The sequence below is a fragment of the Pygocentrus nattereri genome, chromosome 3, assembly GCF_015220715.1.
Source record: "Pygocentrus nattereri isolate fPygNat1 chromosome 3, fPygNat1.pri, whole genome shotgun sequence".
In the NCBI taxonomy this organism is placed as follows: Eukaryota; Metazoa; Chordata; class Actinopteri; order Characiformes; family Serrasalmidae; genus Pygocentrus; species Pygocentrus nattereri.
In genome coordinates, this window is record NC_051213.1 from 29495075 (window position 1) to 29516822 (window position 21748).

Here is a 21748-nt window from a genome sequence, read left to right on the forward strand (position 1 = left end):
GAGGGTCATTAAACCTGAGAAGGCGGCTGAGAACATTATCCAGCCTCATACCCAAAGCCCTTCGTCCAGGCAAAACCAAGTAACTGAAATATTTGTATATTGTTTTATTTTACAGCTGTTAGAGACGCTCTGTCCAAACTGAAAAATATACTCATCACTACATCTGTTGCAACATGCCTGCTGTTCTCTATCAGGCCTGCAGTATCTAGAGTGAGATTTACTGGTTTAGAGACTAGGAAACAAACCCCTTCTGATGTATTTTGAAAGGTGAAGGAAATTTTGATGTCAGTGTCAATCAGCGACAGCCAGGATTTGTTGGGTGAGGTAGAGGATCCGAAAGACTGTGTATTTGTATAATGCATGGTGGGTATTGTAGTGTATGAACACTGATGAACTAAAACTACAGAATATTACATAACACAACAAATAATACATTAACTGCTAGTCTTAGGCTGAAATGCCCCTTCAATGAAGCATATACCCAAGAGGAATGAGCACAGGTCAGGTTTTATAACTCAAGTTAAGGGAAAGAAGTCAGAAAACAATGATCCGTATTCTCGATAGAGAGACAGAAACCAGCAATAAATAGTGAATGGTCCTCACAGTAGAGGTAAAATAACTGGAACGGGCCAAAGCGAGGACAAGTGAACACATCATACTGCAAGAAGGGAAGAAGAGGAGCGCAGAGAAGGACAAATCTGAACTGAACAAGACTAGATGCACTTCAACCCACAGACAGAATGCCAATCATTTTCATTATTCAGATTTTAACAAACAAGCTTCAGCAGCAAGTGTAAACTTCTAGTAGTCATATTTAAACAACTTATAACTGTATATTGAGGGGGATTTCGCATGCAGCCAGTGCTTCAGAGCTCAGCCACAGCACTACAGTGGCTTTTCATTCACAAATGAAAATAGTCATTCAACATCTTTGTGTTCTCTTGCTTTCCAACATGTCCAACATGGGTGTGAGTGTTGAAGATGGCATTCTTTAACCTGAGTACAAAGGCACATATCCCACACATGGCTTCATTTTGTGCACATCAGGGCTCCAGTATTTATTTTTAATATTTAATATTTACCTGGATATGTCAGATCTTTTATTGCAATAAGATATTCCTTCTCTGTTTCTAACTGAAAGATGGATTGAGACATACATTTTTTTCAACTGTATACATGGCATAAGAGTCAATAAAATTAAGCTGAACATTTTCTACATTATTTTGCATCAGGACGTTTGAGGGCACTTTTCAGTATTGGATGCTTTATGTAAATACTGCTTCCATCAGACCGTGCATTCGTCTCATTAAGTGAAGCATCCATATAGAATCAGTCTGCAACAGTTCCAGAAAGAGGGATGAGTATTGTTGAGTTTTGTTGAGCAGGTGTGTTGGGTCCTGTCGGATTGTGCATCTCCATGTTGATATTGCTTCAAGCTGATGCAGGTTTAAGGAACTGAGGTTGTTGCATAGATACAAGAGCATGGAAGCTCATGCAAAAGGTTCAGAAACATCAGATGTATTTATTGGCCAGATTTTTGACATCATTCTGAGAGAACAGCTCACTGTCCACTGAACCAAGGTGCTCGAACAGGTGCGTCATCTTCCTCCTCTCATCCGAGTCCAGCAGCATCAGAACAACCTACACACAACACATGAAGATGCACGTTAGCTTAATATTATCAAATTAATTTAGCATAGAACGTTTTTCTTGAAAAATTCCTGTACAACATCAAATTCAAAATGAGTGAGTATTTGCAAAAAATAAAGTTTATCCGTTTGAACATTAAATATCTTGTCTTTGTAGTGTATTCAATTGAATATAGGTTGAAAAGGATTTGCAAATCATCGTATTCTGTTTTACACAACGTCCCAACTTCATTGGAATTGGGGTTGCATAAGAAATAATAATAAAAAGAGAAAGCATTTATTAGTACATTAAAACAATAGACAAACAATATCTGATGTTTCTCATTATTAGCTTTGTTTTGTTGTAAGTATATGCTCATTTCAAATTTGCTGACTAGAACATGTTCCCAAAAATATTATGCTGGAGAAGTCTAAATGGTCCTTTTATTCCTTGGCTCAGAAAAAAATCATGATGTCCATTATTTCCATAAATCTGACCGATTGACTTGTCAGACTTAATACACATTTCCACTGTCCTTCACTGAACTTCAGATTCATTTCATAATGTTTCTATGAAATAAATTATAAAATAAGTCTTTAATTCACCCTGTCCCATTTTTTGCAATATATTCAAGGCATATATTTCAGAATTTTTAACAAAAACATTTTCATAAAACAAAATATTTTGTCTTTGTTCTGTTTCTGTATTGTTTAAATATCAGTCAAAGTGTGTTTAAACGAATCTCTGCTTTCTGTTTTTATTTGCATTCCACATACTGTCCCAACATTTCTGGCAAGTTTGGTATATTAGAGCAATTTAGAAAGATCTGACTGAACCAAGAATAAAAACGTTGGGTTGTGTAAAGAGAAAACAATTAACACACTGAACTTGTAATCGGTCTTAGAAGACAATGGAGTCATATGATGAAACGCAACTGTATACAGCCTGCTTTTAGTTCCATCACGCTAAAAGCAGAGTGAAATGCAGTGTCACTGTGTGGATTGCTTTGAATACTGATTTGACTTTTAATTTAAAACCTTGCTAAAATGTTATTCAGTAAAGAGATTACTCAACATTAAAACAGTGTCATGAAGGTTTTGATTTTTAGTTTGCTGTGTTTTCACACATCAATCATAAGTCATGTAATCTATGCAATAAGACACTCATGGCCATAAAGGGTGGTATTAGTCACAACATGAAGCAGAGTAAAATCACTGTGATGCACGGTCCTACATGGCTTATTGCTTTTATAAAACAATTTACAATACAAAAAAAAAACAATACAAATTACAATGACATCATCCACCAGTTTTCAATAAATAATTCACTATTAATTAAAATTAATTATTTTCTGCCAAGAACTGTCATTCATTCATAGAAGGCCATGGTTGCCAGATAGCAAAAACACAGTTGATGTGTGTGGTCATGTGTGTATATCCAGCATTTCACTACGATTGGCTCAGCCAATCAGGTTCAGGAACCAGAACTATGCACTTTCTAACCTGTTTTTTCACTGGATACTTTGGTAAGAGACATGAGAGTGTATTCCTTACCGAGAACCTTTCTGTGGTGTGGAGATGGCTGAGGAGCTGGTAAACGAGGCCTGGCTCTGGCGTCAGCAGGTGTGTGTCCAGTGTCTGCATGATAAAGCTGAGAGTGTGTGCATCCAGCTGCGTTTTCAAATACTGAGGAAGACTGTCCGGAGGCACACAGCGAAGGAGCTGAGCACCAGCTGCTGTATCATTATGTGAACAGGCTGCGTTCAGCGCCTGGCCAAACTCATATGCATTTGAGGGTTGCAGGTTGATGCTCTGACTGACACTCTTCTTTTCTCTCTCTGGGCTGCTCACTGCAGCTTTTCCCTCCTCCTCCTCCTCCTCCTCCTCCTGCACAAACAGTGGCAAAGGAGACCGGACATGGCTAAAGCTGACATCCACACATGATCTAGAGATGTGTAAGCTAAACTGACTAAAAGCTCGGGAGGTGGCCGAGTGGCTTCACAAAAGCTAAAGTCAGATTGGAGAAATCTGGATTCAGAGAAAGTGTAAATAAATAATAATAAAATCCTAACTTGTCACTAGGTTAGTTGCTGTCAATGTTGATTATGGAAAAAAGTAAAAGTGTTGACAAGTTGTTTATTTAAAAGCAGTCCTCTTCCAGATGCTAAAGGATTCTCCCAAGTGGGTCTACAATGAATGCTGCTGGTGACATCCTGTATAAATAAAAATAATGCGTGGCCACGACTTAGTGAGGCGCGGGAACGAGATAATTAAGTCGTGGCCACAACTTAGCCATGATCTCATTCCCATGCCTTACTAAGTCATGGCCATGCATTATTTTTATTTACAGGATGTCATCAGCGGGGCTCCGTAATTTTGTGCCAAGTTCCTAAAAAAGAATAATAAAAATGTTCTCAATACAGAATATTATAATATTTCAACACTGTTGTTGAACTGTTTGAAATATAGTTACAGGGCTTTTTTAATTGATATGTTATGTGATGAAAAACTGTTGTTCTGCACCTTGTCATTCTGCATTTTTCAGCCATAATATACAGTACAGATCTGACAGTGGTATGAAGTCATGTTAATAGAATTACGGGTGTTCCTGCCTGTGTACAGTGCAGAGTTGATAGCCAGTACTGTGTCCTAAGAGTTCTGAACACACACTAGTTTCTAAGGATGTGTTTTTGTTGTTCAGGAGAGGATACACCTGGACTTCAGCTATGACCATTCAGCACTTGTGTTTCATATTCCACCTCCGCAGTCAACAACAAAAGCTTTTCAATCAACACTCAGTAGGATTAATGCTAGTGTCCCTTTACCCAAAACCTTTTTGCTGTAGAAAAACAGAAAAATACTGGCAAGTGTTCTTTAAATTTTTTAATGAAATACAGTTTTATATTTGCCAAAATTAAAGGAACGTCCCTCATTAATGACTAGAAAGAGTGTTAATTCTTCATTTTTAGCTATTTAGCTCCACTCATTCAGGACTCGCTCATTGGTGCCCTCTAGCATTTTGCAGTCATTTCTTGGGATAATTGGAAAAAAAAGGAAATGGTCATGCTCCACTAAAGCTGACTCTGGTTGCACCATAAAAAAGGTTTGACACACAAGTGAAGCTTTTGAGGCACTGTGAGAGGGGAGAAGTGAGAAGAATCCACAGTAACATAATGCTTCAATTACTCAATTAACCAAATAATAGTATAACAAATTAATCAATTATCTAAACAATTATTAGTTGTGTAGATGAGAACTGCAAAGCTGAGTAGTGTTCTGTCTGCAGTGTGAGTCTGTGCATGTTTTGTCTGCAGTGTGAGTGCTGTTAAGCCACCTCAGTGATGGTGATGTTCCTGCGTGGCTGGCTGGAAGACTCTGTAGCTCGGTGCTGTTTCAGCAAAGCCGTCACCTCCGCCAGCTCCCGCTCAGCCTCCTGCACACTCGCATCTAAATGCAGCACCTCTTGCAAATCTGAACTACATGCCTCATAATCCTACACACACACACACACACACACACACACACACACACACACACACACACACACAATAATAATGACTCATACAGAATACATCAAGCTTATACACATCTTATACACTGTCTACACACACCTTTGGAATGTGTCGATGTTAGATGGGTCTGCAGAGAGGCAAGAGGTTGAGTAAATGACTTTGGCAGCAAAACTTGCCCAGAAATCTTTGTGATCTGACACATTTCCCTTGTTTTAAACCCTCTGAAAAGTGGTTTATAAGCCATACCAATACAAAGCTTTAAAATGCTATATATTGTAAAACCATAACCTTTAAATTGGGGAGTTTTACTCTATCTGTTACACACGACTGACGATGCAACTTAACTAGCTTGCTAGTTAGGCTACACTGCTAACAAGAAAAAAAAGGTAACACACCATGACTCTAAACCAAAACTTATAGCCAGACAAAGCAGTTATTAACATATTTTATGCATGTTACATTTAATCTTCTCAAAAAAACAAAATTTGCATATCTAGCTCACTGGGGTTAATTTAGCCGAAGGTGAGGGTGTTTTCTATAAAATTCACCTCTCGACATCCTCTTCTCCTCTAGTGCTGCAAGTGGCCACTTGTATAAGATGGGTGTGAGTCAGTGTTGGTGATGGTGTGTTGAAAAAAATTAACATGGAGCCTAAGTCTGAGACAAAGAAGGGATTCCATGAAAGCTCTACATATTCTTAAAAGTTAAATTCATTGAATCAAAGATCGCCCTTTATTTAGTTGAGAGAACACAAAGACTCATAAATAGTTTGATTCATTCTTGCACGTTCACGTTTCTCTGAATTGTGTTCATTATTTATAGATTTATACAGCTAAGACTGCTTTTTGTACAGAAGTATCAGAATATCATTGCTGTAAGCAAATCTGACATTTTCTCACAGGTTTGACTGAGAATCAGTGTTTTGTGGTTCAGCTGAGCTAAAGTGTAACATAACCTTGGAAAAGTTTAGTTATAGATCGCTGTAGTGATTGGGCAGCAGGTTACTGAACCACATTCATGATTATTTTAAGCTCAAGTTAAACACAAATTAAGTGTATCCTCAGCATCCTACTTTGTGGCAAAACACTGAGGCCTATGGCTGTATTCACAAAGCTTCCCAGAGTCTGAGTGCTCATCTGGATCGGTTCCTGGAAGTAAAGTCAGCGTACAAAAGAGGAATCTGATCCTATTTCAACATTTCTACAGTATCTTAAGTAAAGGGAAGGAGGGAGCCACTGAATCTGCTGGACGAAGGTGAACTCAAAGTAAGCAATGGTAATGTTCTCTTACCTTCAAGCCCTTATAAGCCAATGCACGTCTGTAGAAGGCCTTCTTATTGGAGGGTTCAAGCTTTAGGGCGGAGTCACAATCTTGCTTGGCTTCAGCAAAGCATTCCAGTTTAATTAAGCAGAGTGCTCTGAGACAGGAAAAGAAGAGTTATAGCACAGTTCGTCCAACACAGCTCCACTTCTCATCATCTTGTTAAAACATAGCTGGGCTCTGCTAAAAAAAAATGTTTACAGGCTTAAAGATACACCTCTGTTCAAGTTCAGTAGAATTAATATTTTCAATTTGATCATAATTTTATGTCTTAAACATTTCTCTATTCTACAAAGCTTTCATTATATTCTACACAAACTAATCTGGCTTAAACGTATAAAAAACCAAAAGACTTCAAAGCAGCATGTCAGAGTACAAAACCGATTTTATAAAGCAGCTGAACTGACAATCACTGACAAATGAGAGACCCTTGGAAGAGATAAAGGGGCATATCAGTGACAGTTTTAAATTTCAAACGTCCATGTATTTTGTGAACATAAGAAGTAAATATAAACAGTATTTTCTAAAAGGAATTTCACATTAAGGCACACAGAGTTGGTAACACCATACCTGTTAGTGTAGATTGCACATTCATCTGATTTGAGTTTAAGGCATTCACTGTATTTTTCAACTGCCCCGTGGTACTGGCCTTTCTTCACTAACTCGTTTCCTTCTGTCTTCAGAGAAGTGAAATGTGCCTCTGTTCTCCTGTCTGAAACACACCACACTCACAGTTAGGAATTTAAGTAGTTCTACAGCAGATAATCATCTGCCTCTTTTTAGTCACAGTACAGAAGACAAAACACCTGATGTTGGCCTTTTCCTGTCTGCCAGGAGTCTACAAAAGTGCCTTTTCCTTTTTATAAAGGGCCTATATAATGGAAAACCTTATTTTGGAATAAAATAGTTTTTATATACACTATAGCTAAAAAATACATTATGTACATTGTTTCATATTTACATTTCACAATGTACCAAATTACCACTCCATACAGCCCATAAACAGAAATTAAGCAATCTGTTTTGAAGTAATCATTTTTGCCATGTCAAGAAAACCAATGCATTAAGAGATGTCTGCTATTCAGTCTACAGCAGCTTAGCCCCTCCCATTTACACTGAAGTTATGAGGAGTATTCCAAGGTGGAGAGATTTTTGACTGAGGCACAATAGAAAGCAATCAACAAGAACAGAGTTTTAATTTTAATTTACATAAACTAGTCTTAATATAAGGCACAGAACAAAATAGCCTGTTAAATTCTAATGGATAAAGAGAGGTTGGAAATGCAATGTAAAAATGTTTTGGTACATAAACCCACATGAACATAAAAAACAAGAACTTGTCCTGTTCTACTGAACATCTCTGAAAAGAATTTGGTCTTGTCTGAGATGCCCCTTTACCCAGGGTGAGTGCTACTATGGGTGTGTAGTAGCTGTGTTCAATTAGGTGAGGTTATATACAAATGTTTCTTTAAGAGATTATGACTTCAGTAAGCATGTTTAGACTAGTTATGTGTGTGCCAGTACTATACCCATATTAACCTTCAACCGTCTAAAGGGGCAGCTCAAACAGGGTATTTAACTGTTGTCTTATGGGCTAGGGATATTGTTAATAGGATTTATTTTGGGTTAGGATTTTATGGCTTTGAGTGCATTTATTGTGGGTAAAATAAGTAAATCTGTGTGTGTGGGAATTGAACCTTATTGTTACTGGTTGAACATGAATTCAGCTGAACATCCTGCTTACTTTCTCATTCAACCCCTACCCAGTCACAACAACCTGATTTTGACATATCAGCGGCATCTCTCACTATGTGAAAACCATGTATACGTGTGCGTTTGATGTGTGTAATGTGTCTGGGTGTCTGTGATGTGTCTTGTGTGCGTGTGCCTCTGTTTGATGTGTACGATGTGTGTTAGAGCTTGCAATAGTTGTCCAAACCCAACAAAACAGAATAGCTTGTGGTGAATTCAGACGTTATTTTTTTCCCCCCAATATCGGTCGTGTTCCAATTTCATGTTTGGTTTTGTATCCCTCAGAATTATATGAGCTGTTTTTGTTACTCTGCCTTTCAGGCTCATACTTGTAAATGTGTGCAGCCAAAAGGTTGTTAAATTTATTTGGTCAAAAAATGTTTTCCATGATATGTTGAATATTACATGTAATGTACATGTTCTATGTGCAGAAATAGAGTTGAGACCCTGCTGTATCAGCAGTGCAACTACAGTGCAGTATGGAAAGTTTTTTACTGACTAAAAATGTTTTGGATGCTGTTCGAAATCATTGTTTGATGAATACATTTGTTAAAACACATTTAAGCTAAATTTTGGACAGCTAAATATTTTATTATATATTTTATTATAGTATGTTATTGTACACAACATCATTAGAAATATGAGGCTTTATTCTACACTTCTGTTAATGATGGGCCAGTTCTGGTCAGTTTTGGAAAGAAAACTGGACAGGAAAAAAATTGGACAGGAAATTCTTGGGCTGTATTCAGGTTTGAAGCATAATTTGAGGCCAGATTTAAGCTCTAGTATGTGTGTAGGGTGTGCATGATATGAATCTGTCAAGAATTAATTTCATGTGATTTAAAAATGGCATTTATTTATTAAAATGGTATTTATGTATATGTTTAAGATACATAATGCATGTGATGCAAGTTTGTGTGCTTGTGTGTGTACTGACCGGCTTCTTTTGTGTCCTCCTCTGTGTGTGAATGAGTAGAGGGTGGGGGTTCTGTGCAGTGTTGTCGGGCCGACAGTGGAACCACTGGAATCTCCGGTAACTTCTGCCTCCAATCAGGACCATCCTGCTCTATCAGCAACCGTGTGATCCTACATGTAATACACACACAGGAGCGCGCGCACGCATACACACACACAAACACACACACACACACACACACACACACTGCATCATCCTGTTATTAGACCATCAACACATGCTGAATTAGGCTGCAGAGTTAGGAGAAATCCAACCCTCATTAATCTCACTCTTTCTCTGCCTCTCTGTCAGTTTAGTTCAAAGGGCTTTGCTGACATGACCATATGAGTAAGTGACCACACCAAATGTATTTGGACATTATCATGCATTACAAGCAAAACTAATTTTCTACAAAACATATAAATTACTTTTGCTTATGATGTGGTAATTGAGGAGTATGCCCCATTATGATTGTGGCATATGACCAGATCTCCACTGAAATCCATGTGACTATATATTAACAAATTCATTATATCATCGATTCATTGATTCCTGATCAGATAGTGAAAGACCCTTCCTTTCGGTGGTGTTTCCTGTAATGTTGTGGTCATCAGCTCAGAATGCAGTGTGCAGGTTGTGGTGTGTGAATATGTGTGCTGGGTAGGAGCTGCTGAAAGCAGCTGATACCTGTTGACGCTGTCGTGGGCAGCAAGGATGTTGCTGTCAATCTGTAGTGCGGTTTTATAGTCCACATAGGCTTTGTGGTAACGCTCCAGAGACTCGTATGCCATTGCCCTGCGCAGCAATGGCTTCAGAGAAAACGGCTGCAGCTCCAACGCTCTGATATCAACAACAACCACATCACAAAAACAAAATTAGTAAATTAAGCTAATTTAAGGTGCATCCATTGCTGACACAGGAGTTCACATCTCCATAGAAAAGCACAGAAATCTTGACAACAATCTAGTACAAAGCCTTTCCAGAGGAGCACAGGCTGTTACTACAGAAAGAGTAATCTCCAGTTGCAGTAATGCTGCCTCCCATAGAGAAGAAACCTAAAAAATCGCTGTACTCTCTTCTAGATAAGAATGGTTATAACACTTATGTTTATCAGCAAACTAAACAGAAATAATAAATAAAATCATAATTTTTATCTGGGCCAGAAGTATCTTATATCTCCTTTTTGTCTTATATCTCTATTTCTCTTAAGGAATTTTAGTAGAAACATCTGTGACATGCTTGATGCATAATGAAACATAGTGAGCCAACAAAGACCACCATTTGAACAATAAAATGTTCCTCTGGGATTAAATTGGAAATAAATCAATGTTGAATGAGCAGTTCTCTACAACCTTTCGGACAAACAGAGTACATTAACTAGCTCCAGTGCAAAAGTAAAGAAGCAAATTTCAGTTACAAACATATCTTGGCTAATCAACTGCATTTGGGTAATGGGGGAAATTGTGCAAGTCTTTTGTTTTCGTTCGCTGAACCATCACTTTTGAGAATTATTCGTGTACAGTCGGGGTTAGGACAGGACTGAATAAGTTGGTGCTGAAGGTTAGGTGTTAGGGCTTGGGTTATTACGTGCTAGGGGTTAGTGTTTTAAGGGTGAGGCTATTAGGTCTTAGGGGTTAGTATTTAGGGTGAAGATTTAGGGTTTAGTGTTGTTAGAATAGTTCAGCACAGTGTGGCCGAGTGCTCACCTGGTACAATCAGCTATACAGTCAGAGCTGTTACCATCTTTCAGGTAGCAGGCTGCTCTGTTTGAGTACAGTATAGAGAGGTCCTCTGGACTGTCAATGCCTAAAGAGAAAAAAGCAAGGATTTAAAATCTACACATCATCTTTATGTGCTATCCGGTTACAGCAGTTCTTTTCTAGCTCTGGATGGACATGGTACAGATAGAGGTAATGGGTAAAGTAATAGGTTAGATAATAGGTGTGTGGGTCTGTATGAAGCATTACAGTGGGTTTCAGTCATGTGTCTCCATAAACAGCAGTGAAGTGGGTTCTAAAAATACCTCTTTTTACACCTCTCATCTAAAAGCACAGCATTGCAACCAGTCTGACTTCCACAACCGCCTGAGTAAAACAGCTTACCATCCCAGTCTCAGGATTTCTGAATGACTGTGACTTTGGCAAACTTACAAAGTGGTGGTTTTCAAAATGTAGATAAAAAAAAACTCTTTCAACCGTAACAGCTAATGTAGACATTCCTATTTGTCATCTTTTATGTCTCTAGAGCAGTAGATCTTCAACTCTGGACCTTGAATCCTGTTTTCCGTCAACTGGGTTCAAGACCTCTGTTCTAAAGCGATGTCTCCTATGACCCATCAGTATGAAAGCTGAAAGCTGGTTTCAATGTGGTAAAACCAGTTCATCCACATTACTGTCAGCAAACTGCTCTGCCTCTCCCACTTTAATCTTACAGCTGTTCCGCTAAAGTCCCAACAAGAAAGAGGCCACTTTTCCAAAAAAGTTGGGATGCTGTGCAAATTGTAAATAAAAACAGAATGCAATGATGTGCAAATCATTTAAACCCTACATTTAATTGAAAATTGTACAATGACAACATATCAAATGTTAAAACTGTTTTTTTTTTTAATATATGCCCTTTTGGAATTGGATGCCAGCAACACGTTACAAAATTAGATGGGGCATATTTACCACTGTGCTGTATTGCCTTTTCTTTTAACAACACTCTGTAAGCACATAAGAACTGAGGACAGTTACTGAAATGTTAAAATTGAAATATTTTACAATTCTTGCTTGATATAGGATTTCAGTTGCTCAACAGTTCAGGGTCTGCTTTGCCATATTTTTCATTACATAATGCCCCAAATGCTTTCACTGGGTGACTGCAGATCTGGACTGCAGGCGGGCCAGTTTAGCACCTGGATTCTTTTACTACTGAGGCATGCTTGGTAATACATGCACAATGTGGTTTGCCGTTGTCTTGGAAGACCTTCTGTGAAAAAAAGATGTGTTCTGGATGGCAACATATGATGGCTTTCCTACTATGTGCTGATAACAAGCTGTTTGACTTGCATTTGTGGGTGCAGCGACAAACTGTTCACAGACAGCTGCAGACATGCTGTGATTTTCACTACAGAATCTTTGCAATTCTTTTCTTTTTGCTAATTTATTACCTTGAGAAATGTTATTCTTAAATTGGTGCTCTATTTGCCAGTGAGGCTCCAGCACCCCCGCAACTCAGATAGAGAAGTGGCTTAGAAGAAGTTTGTGTATATGTATTTGCCAGTGAAGTCTTTCCCAGAGTGGTGAACCCCTCATCTTTACTTCTGAAAGACTCAGCCCCTCTAGGATGCTCTTTTTATACCCTATCATGCTACTGAACTGTTGTCAGTTGACCTAATTAGCTGAGATGGTTTTTTAGAATAACACAACTTATGTCTTTTGCTGCCTCCATCCCAACTTTTTTTAAGTGTGTTGCTGGCATGAAATTCAAAATGGGCATATATTTTCATAAAACAATCCTATTTTTCAGTTTCAACATTTCATATGTTGACTTTGTGCTATTTTCAATTAAATAGAGGGTTTCAATGATTTTATTTCCATTTTGCCTTGCATCCCAACTTTTTTGGAAATGGGGTTGTAGTACATAGATCAAATATTACTCCAGCAGAACAACATGAATCCACTCAGAGAGAGAGAGAGAGAGAGTAGGCAGGACGTGGAAAGACAGAGAGACCAATAGAAAAAGTCAAAGAAAGAGGGAGAAGCACAGAGAGAAAAAGAAGAAAAAGCAGTCAATGAGCAAGAGATTTCTAGCTGCATTTTCAATGAGGTACTCTGTAAGAGAACCAGATCTGATTTCATACAGAGTGGGCACAGGTCACATGACACAGAGCACCGCTTCGCCAAGCAGCTTTCAGCCACCACACTCTCTGAGTCAGATTAGAGACACACCACACACACACACACACACACACACCGTGTCAGATTAGAGATGAAACACGCTCACACACAAGCTCAGTCAGAGTCAGATTAAAGACGAACTACACACACCAGCTCTGTACTAGGAATAGAGAAAAATTGGCATAGACTGTAGGTTTGTTCTTAACCTCCTTCTGCAGGCCCCACTGTGGCCATTCCACAGGCAAAATGGAAATGAAGCTGGGTATATATGATTCATATAAATCAAATAAAATATTTTCCCTGGTAATTCTGTTATCACTGTTTGTTCTCTCCGTGCCAAATATTACTCTGTGTTGAACTGCCAGTGAGCAATGAGGGGTGAATAGAAAGGGGAGGGGTGAGAGGCCAAATCACATCTCTCCACAGTTCCCAAATAAAATACAAAGCCCCACTTTGTTATCAAAAATGTGTACAACTGCCACAATAAAAAAATGAAACACAATAAACGCACTTTTGTAAGTGGTGACCTTGCTCACCCACAAAAGCTTGCTCTCCCATTAGTTTGCGTCTGGTTTTGTATGTCATACACATGTCCATTGAAATATATTCCATCAACGTTACTCAACAAAATAAATGCATGGTTGAACTGAGAGATCTCCAAAAAAGGCATAAATTACATTTCATGGCTACTGTGAAACGCATTTCTTTGTATTTTTAACACAAAGAAGTCCTGTATAACTACTGAATGAATGGCTAAATGCATGAACGAAAGAATGAATATTATTCACTCATTAAGACCAGAATAATAATGTGCTCTGTAAATGTTTAACACACTGGCACAGAAGTGTAGAGAAGTTGGAGGCTCTAAGCAAGTAAAAGCAGATCCAAGGGTGGATCCAGACGTCTGTGTGTGTGTGTGTGTTTACCTGCTTCCGTGAACCCTGTAATAGCATGCGTGTACTTCTCCAGAGCGTCTCCAAACTGTCCATTCTTGAAGAGCTGGTTTCCCTCATTCTTTAGTTGGGCCAGTGGTGGAGGCAGTGCTCCAGCCACAGAGGTTGACTCTGTCCTCTTCCCCACTGGACTGTCAGGCCTGCTGGTGCCCGGCTGAGTTGTGCAGTTGCTGCTGCTGCCGTTAGCCAGGCTCTTCCTGCTCTCTTCTGCTGCTGACCCGCCCTCTGCCTTCACCTTGTATTTGTCAGCAGTTCCTCCCCGTGGCCCCCTACCCTGAGGCTTCTTCTGCGCATTACCCATTCCTCCTCTCGCTGCAGCTTGCCTGTCCTCTCCCACACTCTGACCACCGTCTGAGAGAGCAAGCAAGCGAGAGAGAGAGAGAGAGAGAGAGAGAGAGAGAGAGAGAGTGAGTGTGTGTGAGAGAAGCGCAGAGAGGGGGAGGGGGGTGTGTCTGCAGCAATTACATCACAGTAGGAAAGGGGCGTGGACACTGAAGCTTTTTGCAGAGAGTTCCAGGAAAGCTTTCTGTCAGGGAAAATCACAAGGTGCAGCTCAAACCTTGAAGACTTTCACCTATAGGTGCAGATTCCTACTGCACCTCTCTTAAATACTCTTTTTGGTTTTCTGAACAGTTTTTTTTTAAGTCAAGCCTTACTAGAAAGGGCAATCTGGCTTTATTATGTTATTCGTTGTGTTATGTAACATTCTCTAGTCCAGCATTGCTTCCTTTGGTTTGACAAAATTTACAATTTTGTATCTTTTTTTGTGATTTCATCCAGTGTTCTCTCATACAATATCCAGCATGCATTTCATAAATATGTCACAGAATTATTGGGAATCCCCTCACACAGATAAAGAAATCCTGACTGCTAGTGTAACCAGCCAGAGGCTATTACATACAGATGTGATAATTGACTTCCAAGCAGTAACGTGACATATCTGGCTTCAGCATTTACTATCTAGGAAAAATTTTCAAACACATTCTCAAGCATCTGCCCCTTTGCCCTCAGAGGAAAATTTCTTGAAGTTCCTCTTACGTTTAAGACATATCATCAGAATGGGGCTTTCCTAATATTTAAACTAGAAAACCTCACTTTAGACTAAAGTGGCAGCACTGATATTGTTCATTTTGGTCAGAGTTAAGTACATTTATTGTCATTATAGACAATAGAATAACAAAATCTTATATTCACATATCCCAGCTTAGACAGCTGGTGTCAGAGCACAGGGTTAGCCATGGTACGGTTCCCCTGCAGCAGAGACGGTTAAGTGCCTTGCTCAAAGGCCTAACAGCGGACCCAGGTATTGAACCCACAATGCTGGGATCAACCACCCAGTGGACATGCTGCACATGAAAACAAAACCTATAGATGCAAACTGTTAGCTATGGTTTATGTTGATGAGACAGTGCATGATCAATGTCAGCTTGAACAAGGCCAATTCCACAGAAGAATCTTCCCAAGAACCTTCATAGGTAAGAAGAGAAAAGGCCTAAGTGAAGTTGATCTGAATCTTGTGCATTCTGCTCTAACATAACTTGTGCTGCAACCATCTTCATCTTATTTATTTTATTTTAAAAAGCAACATGAAATGCTGTTTCAGCGCCTATGAGCCAGTGCACTCATGTTTGTAGCTCACACACAGACAAGTCAGGCACATTCCCTTGATTTAAATATATTTCCCTTCCACCACTCCAAACTATTTGGAACTGCTTATACACAACAACTAAAGTCTGCATGGCCTGTATTAGAAGAAATGTGATAGAAGCTATCAATGTCACTTACCAGCTGATGGTTTTTTGTCATCTTCATCACCAACTTCATCTTCATCATTATCTACTTCCTGAATGAGAAGCTTCTTGCCCTTGCTTGGTTTGTCCTGCATATCTGCATTTATTTTCTTACTGATTTCCTCCAGCAGTCTCTGTAAAACACACAGAGTCAAACATACTTTATAAAACACACAAATACACAATAAATATCTGACAGGCAGTTTTTGCTGGTTTGATAATGTAGAATTTCTGTCATGTGTGTCACTGAAAGCCTCCTATTCAAATTTCCCCTGATAAACAAAAACAGCCAATGATACATGCAGTAATGTGAGAGGAGTCGCACCTGAGCGGTCATGTTGTGCGGCTCAGAGCGAAGCACAGCACTAAGGTCATCACTGGCCACCTGCAGGTTCCCCAGCTGTTTGTTCACAGTGGCACGACGCAGCAGAGCTTCAGAACAAAGCAGTTCACATACTGTTACATCATGTTTTCATCTAGAGATTTACAGTTTAGCACTTTAAACTCACATTCTAAAAAGAGACTTTAACCTCAATTTTAATACAAACAGAACAAAAGAGATGATTGTTGACTTCACATTTAAAATTTCTTGGTTCACTGAAGATCTCATGGACCCTCAACAATTCCTACCTTGTTAAAATGTTAAAAAAAAAAGGTAACTGGTGTTCTCAATTCAAAAATTGAGCACTTTTTTTGGGAGGGGGATGGTTACCCAATTTTCTCCTTAATTATGTCACTGTCGAGCCCACATGGCAGTTGTGGCTCCCCTTTCACACAATGCTATCTGGGATGGTTAAAGGCTAGCAGGTGCTTCCTACTAAACACATGTCCACCGCATCTTTTCTAACTGCCATTAAAGCAACATCACTGAACAACCTCACACTTGGAGGAGAACACTGCCTATTTTGTTATACAGCTGACAGATGCCTGCATTAACTAGCATCACACACAGTGATTAGGGGAGACACTGAACCTCAAGACTAATTAAAAAGCTGTGTATATGTAAACATAATAAAACTGAACTACTAACTGCCAGAGCTCTGAACTATGTTACTTATAGAGAAAGGAAATCCTTCACAGCATTTATATAACAGTTCTTGTTTCCTGACCCCTGACCCTGCTCTTCAGCCTTAAATCACACTGGCACCTTTAGTATTGTGTGGCTCCAGCTGCAGCACTTGCTCACAGTCACTCAGCGCGTCATGCCAGCGATGCAGTTTGATCTCTGCCTGGGCCCGGTTATTAAGGGCTGCAGCCGTCACAATGATACATAGACTCCTGTGGACACACCACACCAGCAGAACTCCAGTTAATACCAAAACAACCACTCTACAGGAGAAATACAATGAAAAAACAGTGAACACAGTGGAAAATAAAGGAGAAAACCTTGATAGACCTATGACTAAAGATCACCTGCTGTAATAGGCCACAGCCTCCTCATAATCACAGGCTCTGAAAGCCTCATTGCCTTTGTCTTTTTCACGGTTTGCCAGAACAACTTTCTCCTGCTCTGTAAGAACTGGAGAATGGACACATGACATAGTCAGGCATACAGGATGTAAGTAAATACAAATTTAACATAGCAAACATGTGAAATGACATCATTAGTTGTAAAGTGAACACAAATAGTAAAGACCATAATTGCTTTTCTGTCCAGACCATGATGTATTTGTGAGTGAAATATGGTATCATGGAGGGTCTTTGAGCTAGCTCAGGCTTTTCTCTAAATGACAAGTAGGGATGGTGAACCATGATATAAATGGTAAAAGGGCCTATATCCCACATTGTTGTATTCTTGTTTTTTTTTCCTAATGTTTTATCATAAATGTTCATTTTCATTGTCAATTTTCAAAACTGGCTGTATTTTGCAGGTCATTTCATAAGCTGGATTGGGCTTTATAGACTGAGGAGTGAACGGTGCATTTTAAAACTTTGTGTTTACATATTACTTGAAATATCTTTATTTCATACACACACACACACACACACACACACACACATTTTCTAAGCCGCTTCTCCCTCAGGGTCGCAGTGGGGGATGCTGGAGCCTATCTCAGCAGCCATTGGGCAGAAGGCAGGATACACCGTGGACAGGCCGCCAGTCCATCACAGGGCAGGCAGACAGACAGACATACACACTCACACCTGGGGGTAATGTAGCGTGTCCAATTGGCCTAACTTCATGTCTTTGGACTGTGGGAGGAAACTGGAGAACCCAGAGGAGACCCACACAGACACGAGGAGAACATGTAAACTCCACACAGAGAGGACCCTGGTCGCCCAGCCCGGGAATCGAACCGAGGCCCCCCCTTGCTGTGAGGCGACAGCGCTACCCACCGTGCCACTGTGCCACCCCTCCTTTATTTCAAAAAAGCGAAATTTGTTTTTTTCATGATATAGGCCCTTTAACATTATTTTCCTCTACATGCTGAGGCATGGCAATGTAATCAAAAGTCATTGTATTTTGATTCCCAGGTAAACAAGAATTTAATCCCAAAGACATGCAGCTTAATATAAACAAATATAAAGGCTAGTTTTAGTACATAAAAAATATACTAAAATGTGATTCATTTGGCAAAAAACAGTGAAACCATTTAACAAAATAAAAACTGACCTGTTGTGTTTACGTCCCTTTTGATTTCTGGAAGGAAGTCATTGATAATGGCAGGAGAGTCTCTATTTGCCATACTTCCCTCAATTTTAGCACATTCCTTCTCAACATCAAACCTGCAAAAATATACACACAGCAAAAAATAAAAAGCCCTTAACCTTGTCACTTCAGATGCATACAGATCTTTAGGTCACATTTAATTTAAGGCTCACTTGTCCCAGTCTTGGTAGGTTCGGGGTAGAGGAGATGTTTTCAAACTATTTTTGACCCCATCCTGGGCTGCTTTCTGTAGGAAAGTGTGATATGTTAATTTACAGAGATGCTGACATATATGGAAAAGCAAATAAATATATGCTTTTCAATATCAAGTTGTTTATTTTACCTTAAGTGAGCAGCTGGACCCTCGCACAGGTGGGATGTTTTCATCATTGCTATATGTGGACCGTTGCTTCAGCTCCAGTTCATTTACTTTGATCTCTCTCTCCCATCTCTATGCAAAGAACAGTTCCATGACATTTGTATTGTCTTTTAAACACAATAAAACAAGCCTCAGCCCTCTGACTCAAACTAAGCCTACTGTGCCTTTCCCTAACCTTCATAATCATAGCAAGATATTACTAATGAAGATCATTTCAGCTTCTGCACTAATAGACAATGCTAAACTTTAATGTAAAACTTGACTAGGCTAAGAGATTTCGATTTTACAGGTGTCAGAGACCTCTTTTCATACCTGTAGATCATTAGTGATTTGGCTCCACTCATCATTAGAGAAATTGGCAGCTGTAGCAGGAGAATTCTCCTTTCTTAGGGCACGACTCCTGGGATCCAGCATCTCTATATGCTTCTCACAGAATTCAGTGAGGTGAGGGTAAAAGCCCTCTTTACCTGACCTGAGAATAAAGCAATAAGGCCTTAATGCACAAGAAGGAGTTTTACGAAAGTATGGCTGACGAAAGATAAAAGAGTACAGGTGGCTGATATGGCAAAAATATAATATTGTGATACTTAAAGAAATTTTTACGATACACACTTTTTCTCGATATTTATTTTTTCAGACATCTAATCAGTTGGAACAGAAAAAAAAGAACCAGCCACGCTACATTTTAAAACTTACTGTCAAAAAACGTGCATGCAGTGATTTTTATTCCATACTTTGCATACAGTGTTGCACAAAATCCAGTTAAACAGGACTAATTTTGCTCTCTTCATAATTAAACAAGATTAAGAGACCCTTATTAATCCCACAACAGGGAAATTCCACCTCCGCATTCAACCCATCCGTGAAGTGAAACACCACATACACTCTAGTGAGCACACACACACTAGGGGGCAGTGAGCATACTTGCCCGGAGCGGTGAGCAGCCCAATCCACAGCGCCCGGGGAGCAATTGGGGGTTAGGTGTCTTGCTCAAGGACACCTCAGTCATGTGCTATCGGCTCTGGGGATCGAACCAGCGACCTTCTGGTCACGAGGTTGGTTCCCTAACCTCCAGCCCACAACTGCCCCCTAAAAATGTACTGATGATATACACAATATGTTCAGAAAAGTCGTATTGTGACATAATTTATCACAATAATCATATATATTGTCATATTTCCCAACCCCATAAGAGAGTACCTGAGGACTCTTAGGATCTTCTCCAAGTACTTTAGGTCTGAACATTTTTCAATGTAGCTGTAGTCCAGGTGCTCCGCAGGGACTGAGTGTGTGCTGGTGCTCATGGCAGGGAGAGCTCAAGCAGCTGGGGGGTCAGAACAGTTCTACCCACTATGCTCTAATGATCTCTGTAATTATTAAGCACACAGAAAACCCAGATCATATGAAAACTATACCAGTAATTATTACACACAGAAAACAGCTCTTCACCAACAGCATTTTCAAAAACTCTAAGGCAGAGTCTCAAATGGCTTCCTACACTCGTATTGTGAACGCCACATAGGTCATTATATAACGGATTTAACACATTTAGTGCACTATATTTCCAACAGAAAGTCATTTATATTCCACCATAAACCGTACAGCTACACAGCTAACGTTTAGTGCACTGTTTGGGTGAAGAACCCACAGTTTTATTACCTCTGCAGCGCATTATATAGAGAGCAGGGAGCCATCTGAGAGTCAGCCTAGCAGTCTGGCTAAAAGCCTGGCCAGCGAAAACTCACCCAGCTGTTTCAATAAAACACACATAGATTTCCATACGACTATTAAACTTACCGGACTTGCACCAAAACCTGCCAAAATAAAAAAGTGCGCTAAAATATGTGCTGTAATCAGACCAGCGCTTTTGGACGTGTCTCAGAAGTTTGTGAAGGAGCTAGCCAGATAAGCTAAGATAAACCTCCGGGACGCGGCGTGTTTCCTTAGCAACAGGTGGGCGGAGTTAGACGCTCAGAGTAACGTTAAAGTGCCCATTTCGATTTATTTAGAATTAGCGCGCTTTTAACAAAAACCTAAATGTAATATAATTATTATTCTTAATACAGTGATCATATAACATCCAACCTGAAACAAATTATATTCCATTCTCTGGGCTCCAGTCCTCAAACTGTTTTATTAGACACAAAGAAAGATATTTAAGTGCGGACACTCAGAGATGATAAACAACACAATCCCGGAGTTTATAGAAAACAGGTGAAAAAGAAGACATGTTGAGATGAAGCGGCAAAACTATATATGGTAAAGAGTGAATGTTAAAGTTTTATAATCCTTTGTAATAATAATCCTAAAAATAAAAATAATTCTTAAATGAGACGGAAACGCGTCATCGGGTGAGACCCATATGACATATACACTAAAACGCTTTGTTAAGACGTTCATTACTGGTTAAAGACAAAGACTAAAGTATATGGAATATACTTGGAATGCATGTTTATGTAATATGATATTTTTGTAGTACATTCTAAGTTAAAATGTTGGTAAATAATATATGATTTTGGTTGATAAACATTACACACACAATTCTACCTTCCTTAAAACCCTGATTGTCCAGCGTTTCGAAATGAATTATAATGAATTTCGTATTACTGAGCCCTAATGCGCATGTGCATGGTGGATTCCTTTCATCTGTGTACGTTATTTAAAGTGTGCTTTGAACATCCCGGGTGTTTATTTTAGTTTTTAAAGAACAAAATACCTCAGATCCATATAAATACTCACGGCCCTCTCGCCCCCAAGCCGCTGGAGAGGAGCACAGACGCGACGGCAGGGAAATCACAATCAATCCCTCAGATTCTGTGAGTAACTAGATTTATTATTGTTTGTTTGTTTTCTGAGGGAAATGTTGCCAGTTATGGTTCGTTCCTGAGTAAAATTCCACTCTCCGCAAGGCCTGGAAAATATAAGTAT

General features: G+C 39.4%; 1 protein-coding gene across 2 annotated transcripts; it reads right to left on the minus strand.

The window, feature by feature from the left end:
• Positions 1 to 491: 491 nt before the first annotated feature.
• spag1b (sperm associated antigen 1b) lies at positions 492 to 21631 on the minus strand. Of its 2 annotated transcripts, none has more exons than XM_017712354.2 (19): positions 21560 to 21631; positions 20021 to 20187; positions 19133 to 19292; positions 18785 to 18892; positions 18615 to 18688; positions 18406 to 18518; positions 17205 to 17310; positions 16939 to 17069; positions 16117 to 16223; positions 15787 to 15925; positions 13975 to 14352; positions 10874 to 10973; positions 9855 to 10007; positions 9150 to 9298; positions 7031 to 7172; positions 6431 to 6557; positions 4963 to 5121; positions 3183 to 3515; positions 492 to 1641 (listed from the first exon to the last, which is right to left on the minus strand). In XM_017712354.2, the coding sequence occupies exons 2-19, from the start codon at positions 20122 to 20124 to the stop codon at positions 1513 to 1515; spliced, it is 2712 nt and encodes a 903-aa protein (XP_017567843.1). In that variant the 5' UTR covers positions 20125 to 20187; positions 21560 to 21631; the 3' UTR covers positions 492 to 1512. The 2 variants fall into 2 exon arrangements, with proteins under 2 accessions (XP_017567843.1, XP_017567842.1); XM_017712353.2 differs by lacking the exon at positions 21560 to 21631 and adding an exon at positions 20618 to 20755.
• Between the last annotated feature and the right edge of the window lie 117 nt (positions 21632 to 21748).

Bases quoted from the DNA above. Each gene is read 5' to 3' on its own strand.
- spag1b (XM_017712354.2), bottom strand. From the start codon at position 20,124: ATGAGCACCAGCACACACTCAGTCCCTGCGGAGCACCTGGACTACAGC. The intron at 18,893-19,132 runs GTATGAAAAGAG...TTCTTTGCATAG, and splicing joins AAATCACTAATGATCTACAG to AGATGGGAGAGAGAGATCAA. The intron at 10,008-10,873 runs GTGAGCACTCGG...TGTTGATATCAG, and splicing joins TGTATAGCTGATTGTACCAG to AGCGTTGGAGCTGCAGCCGT.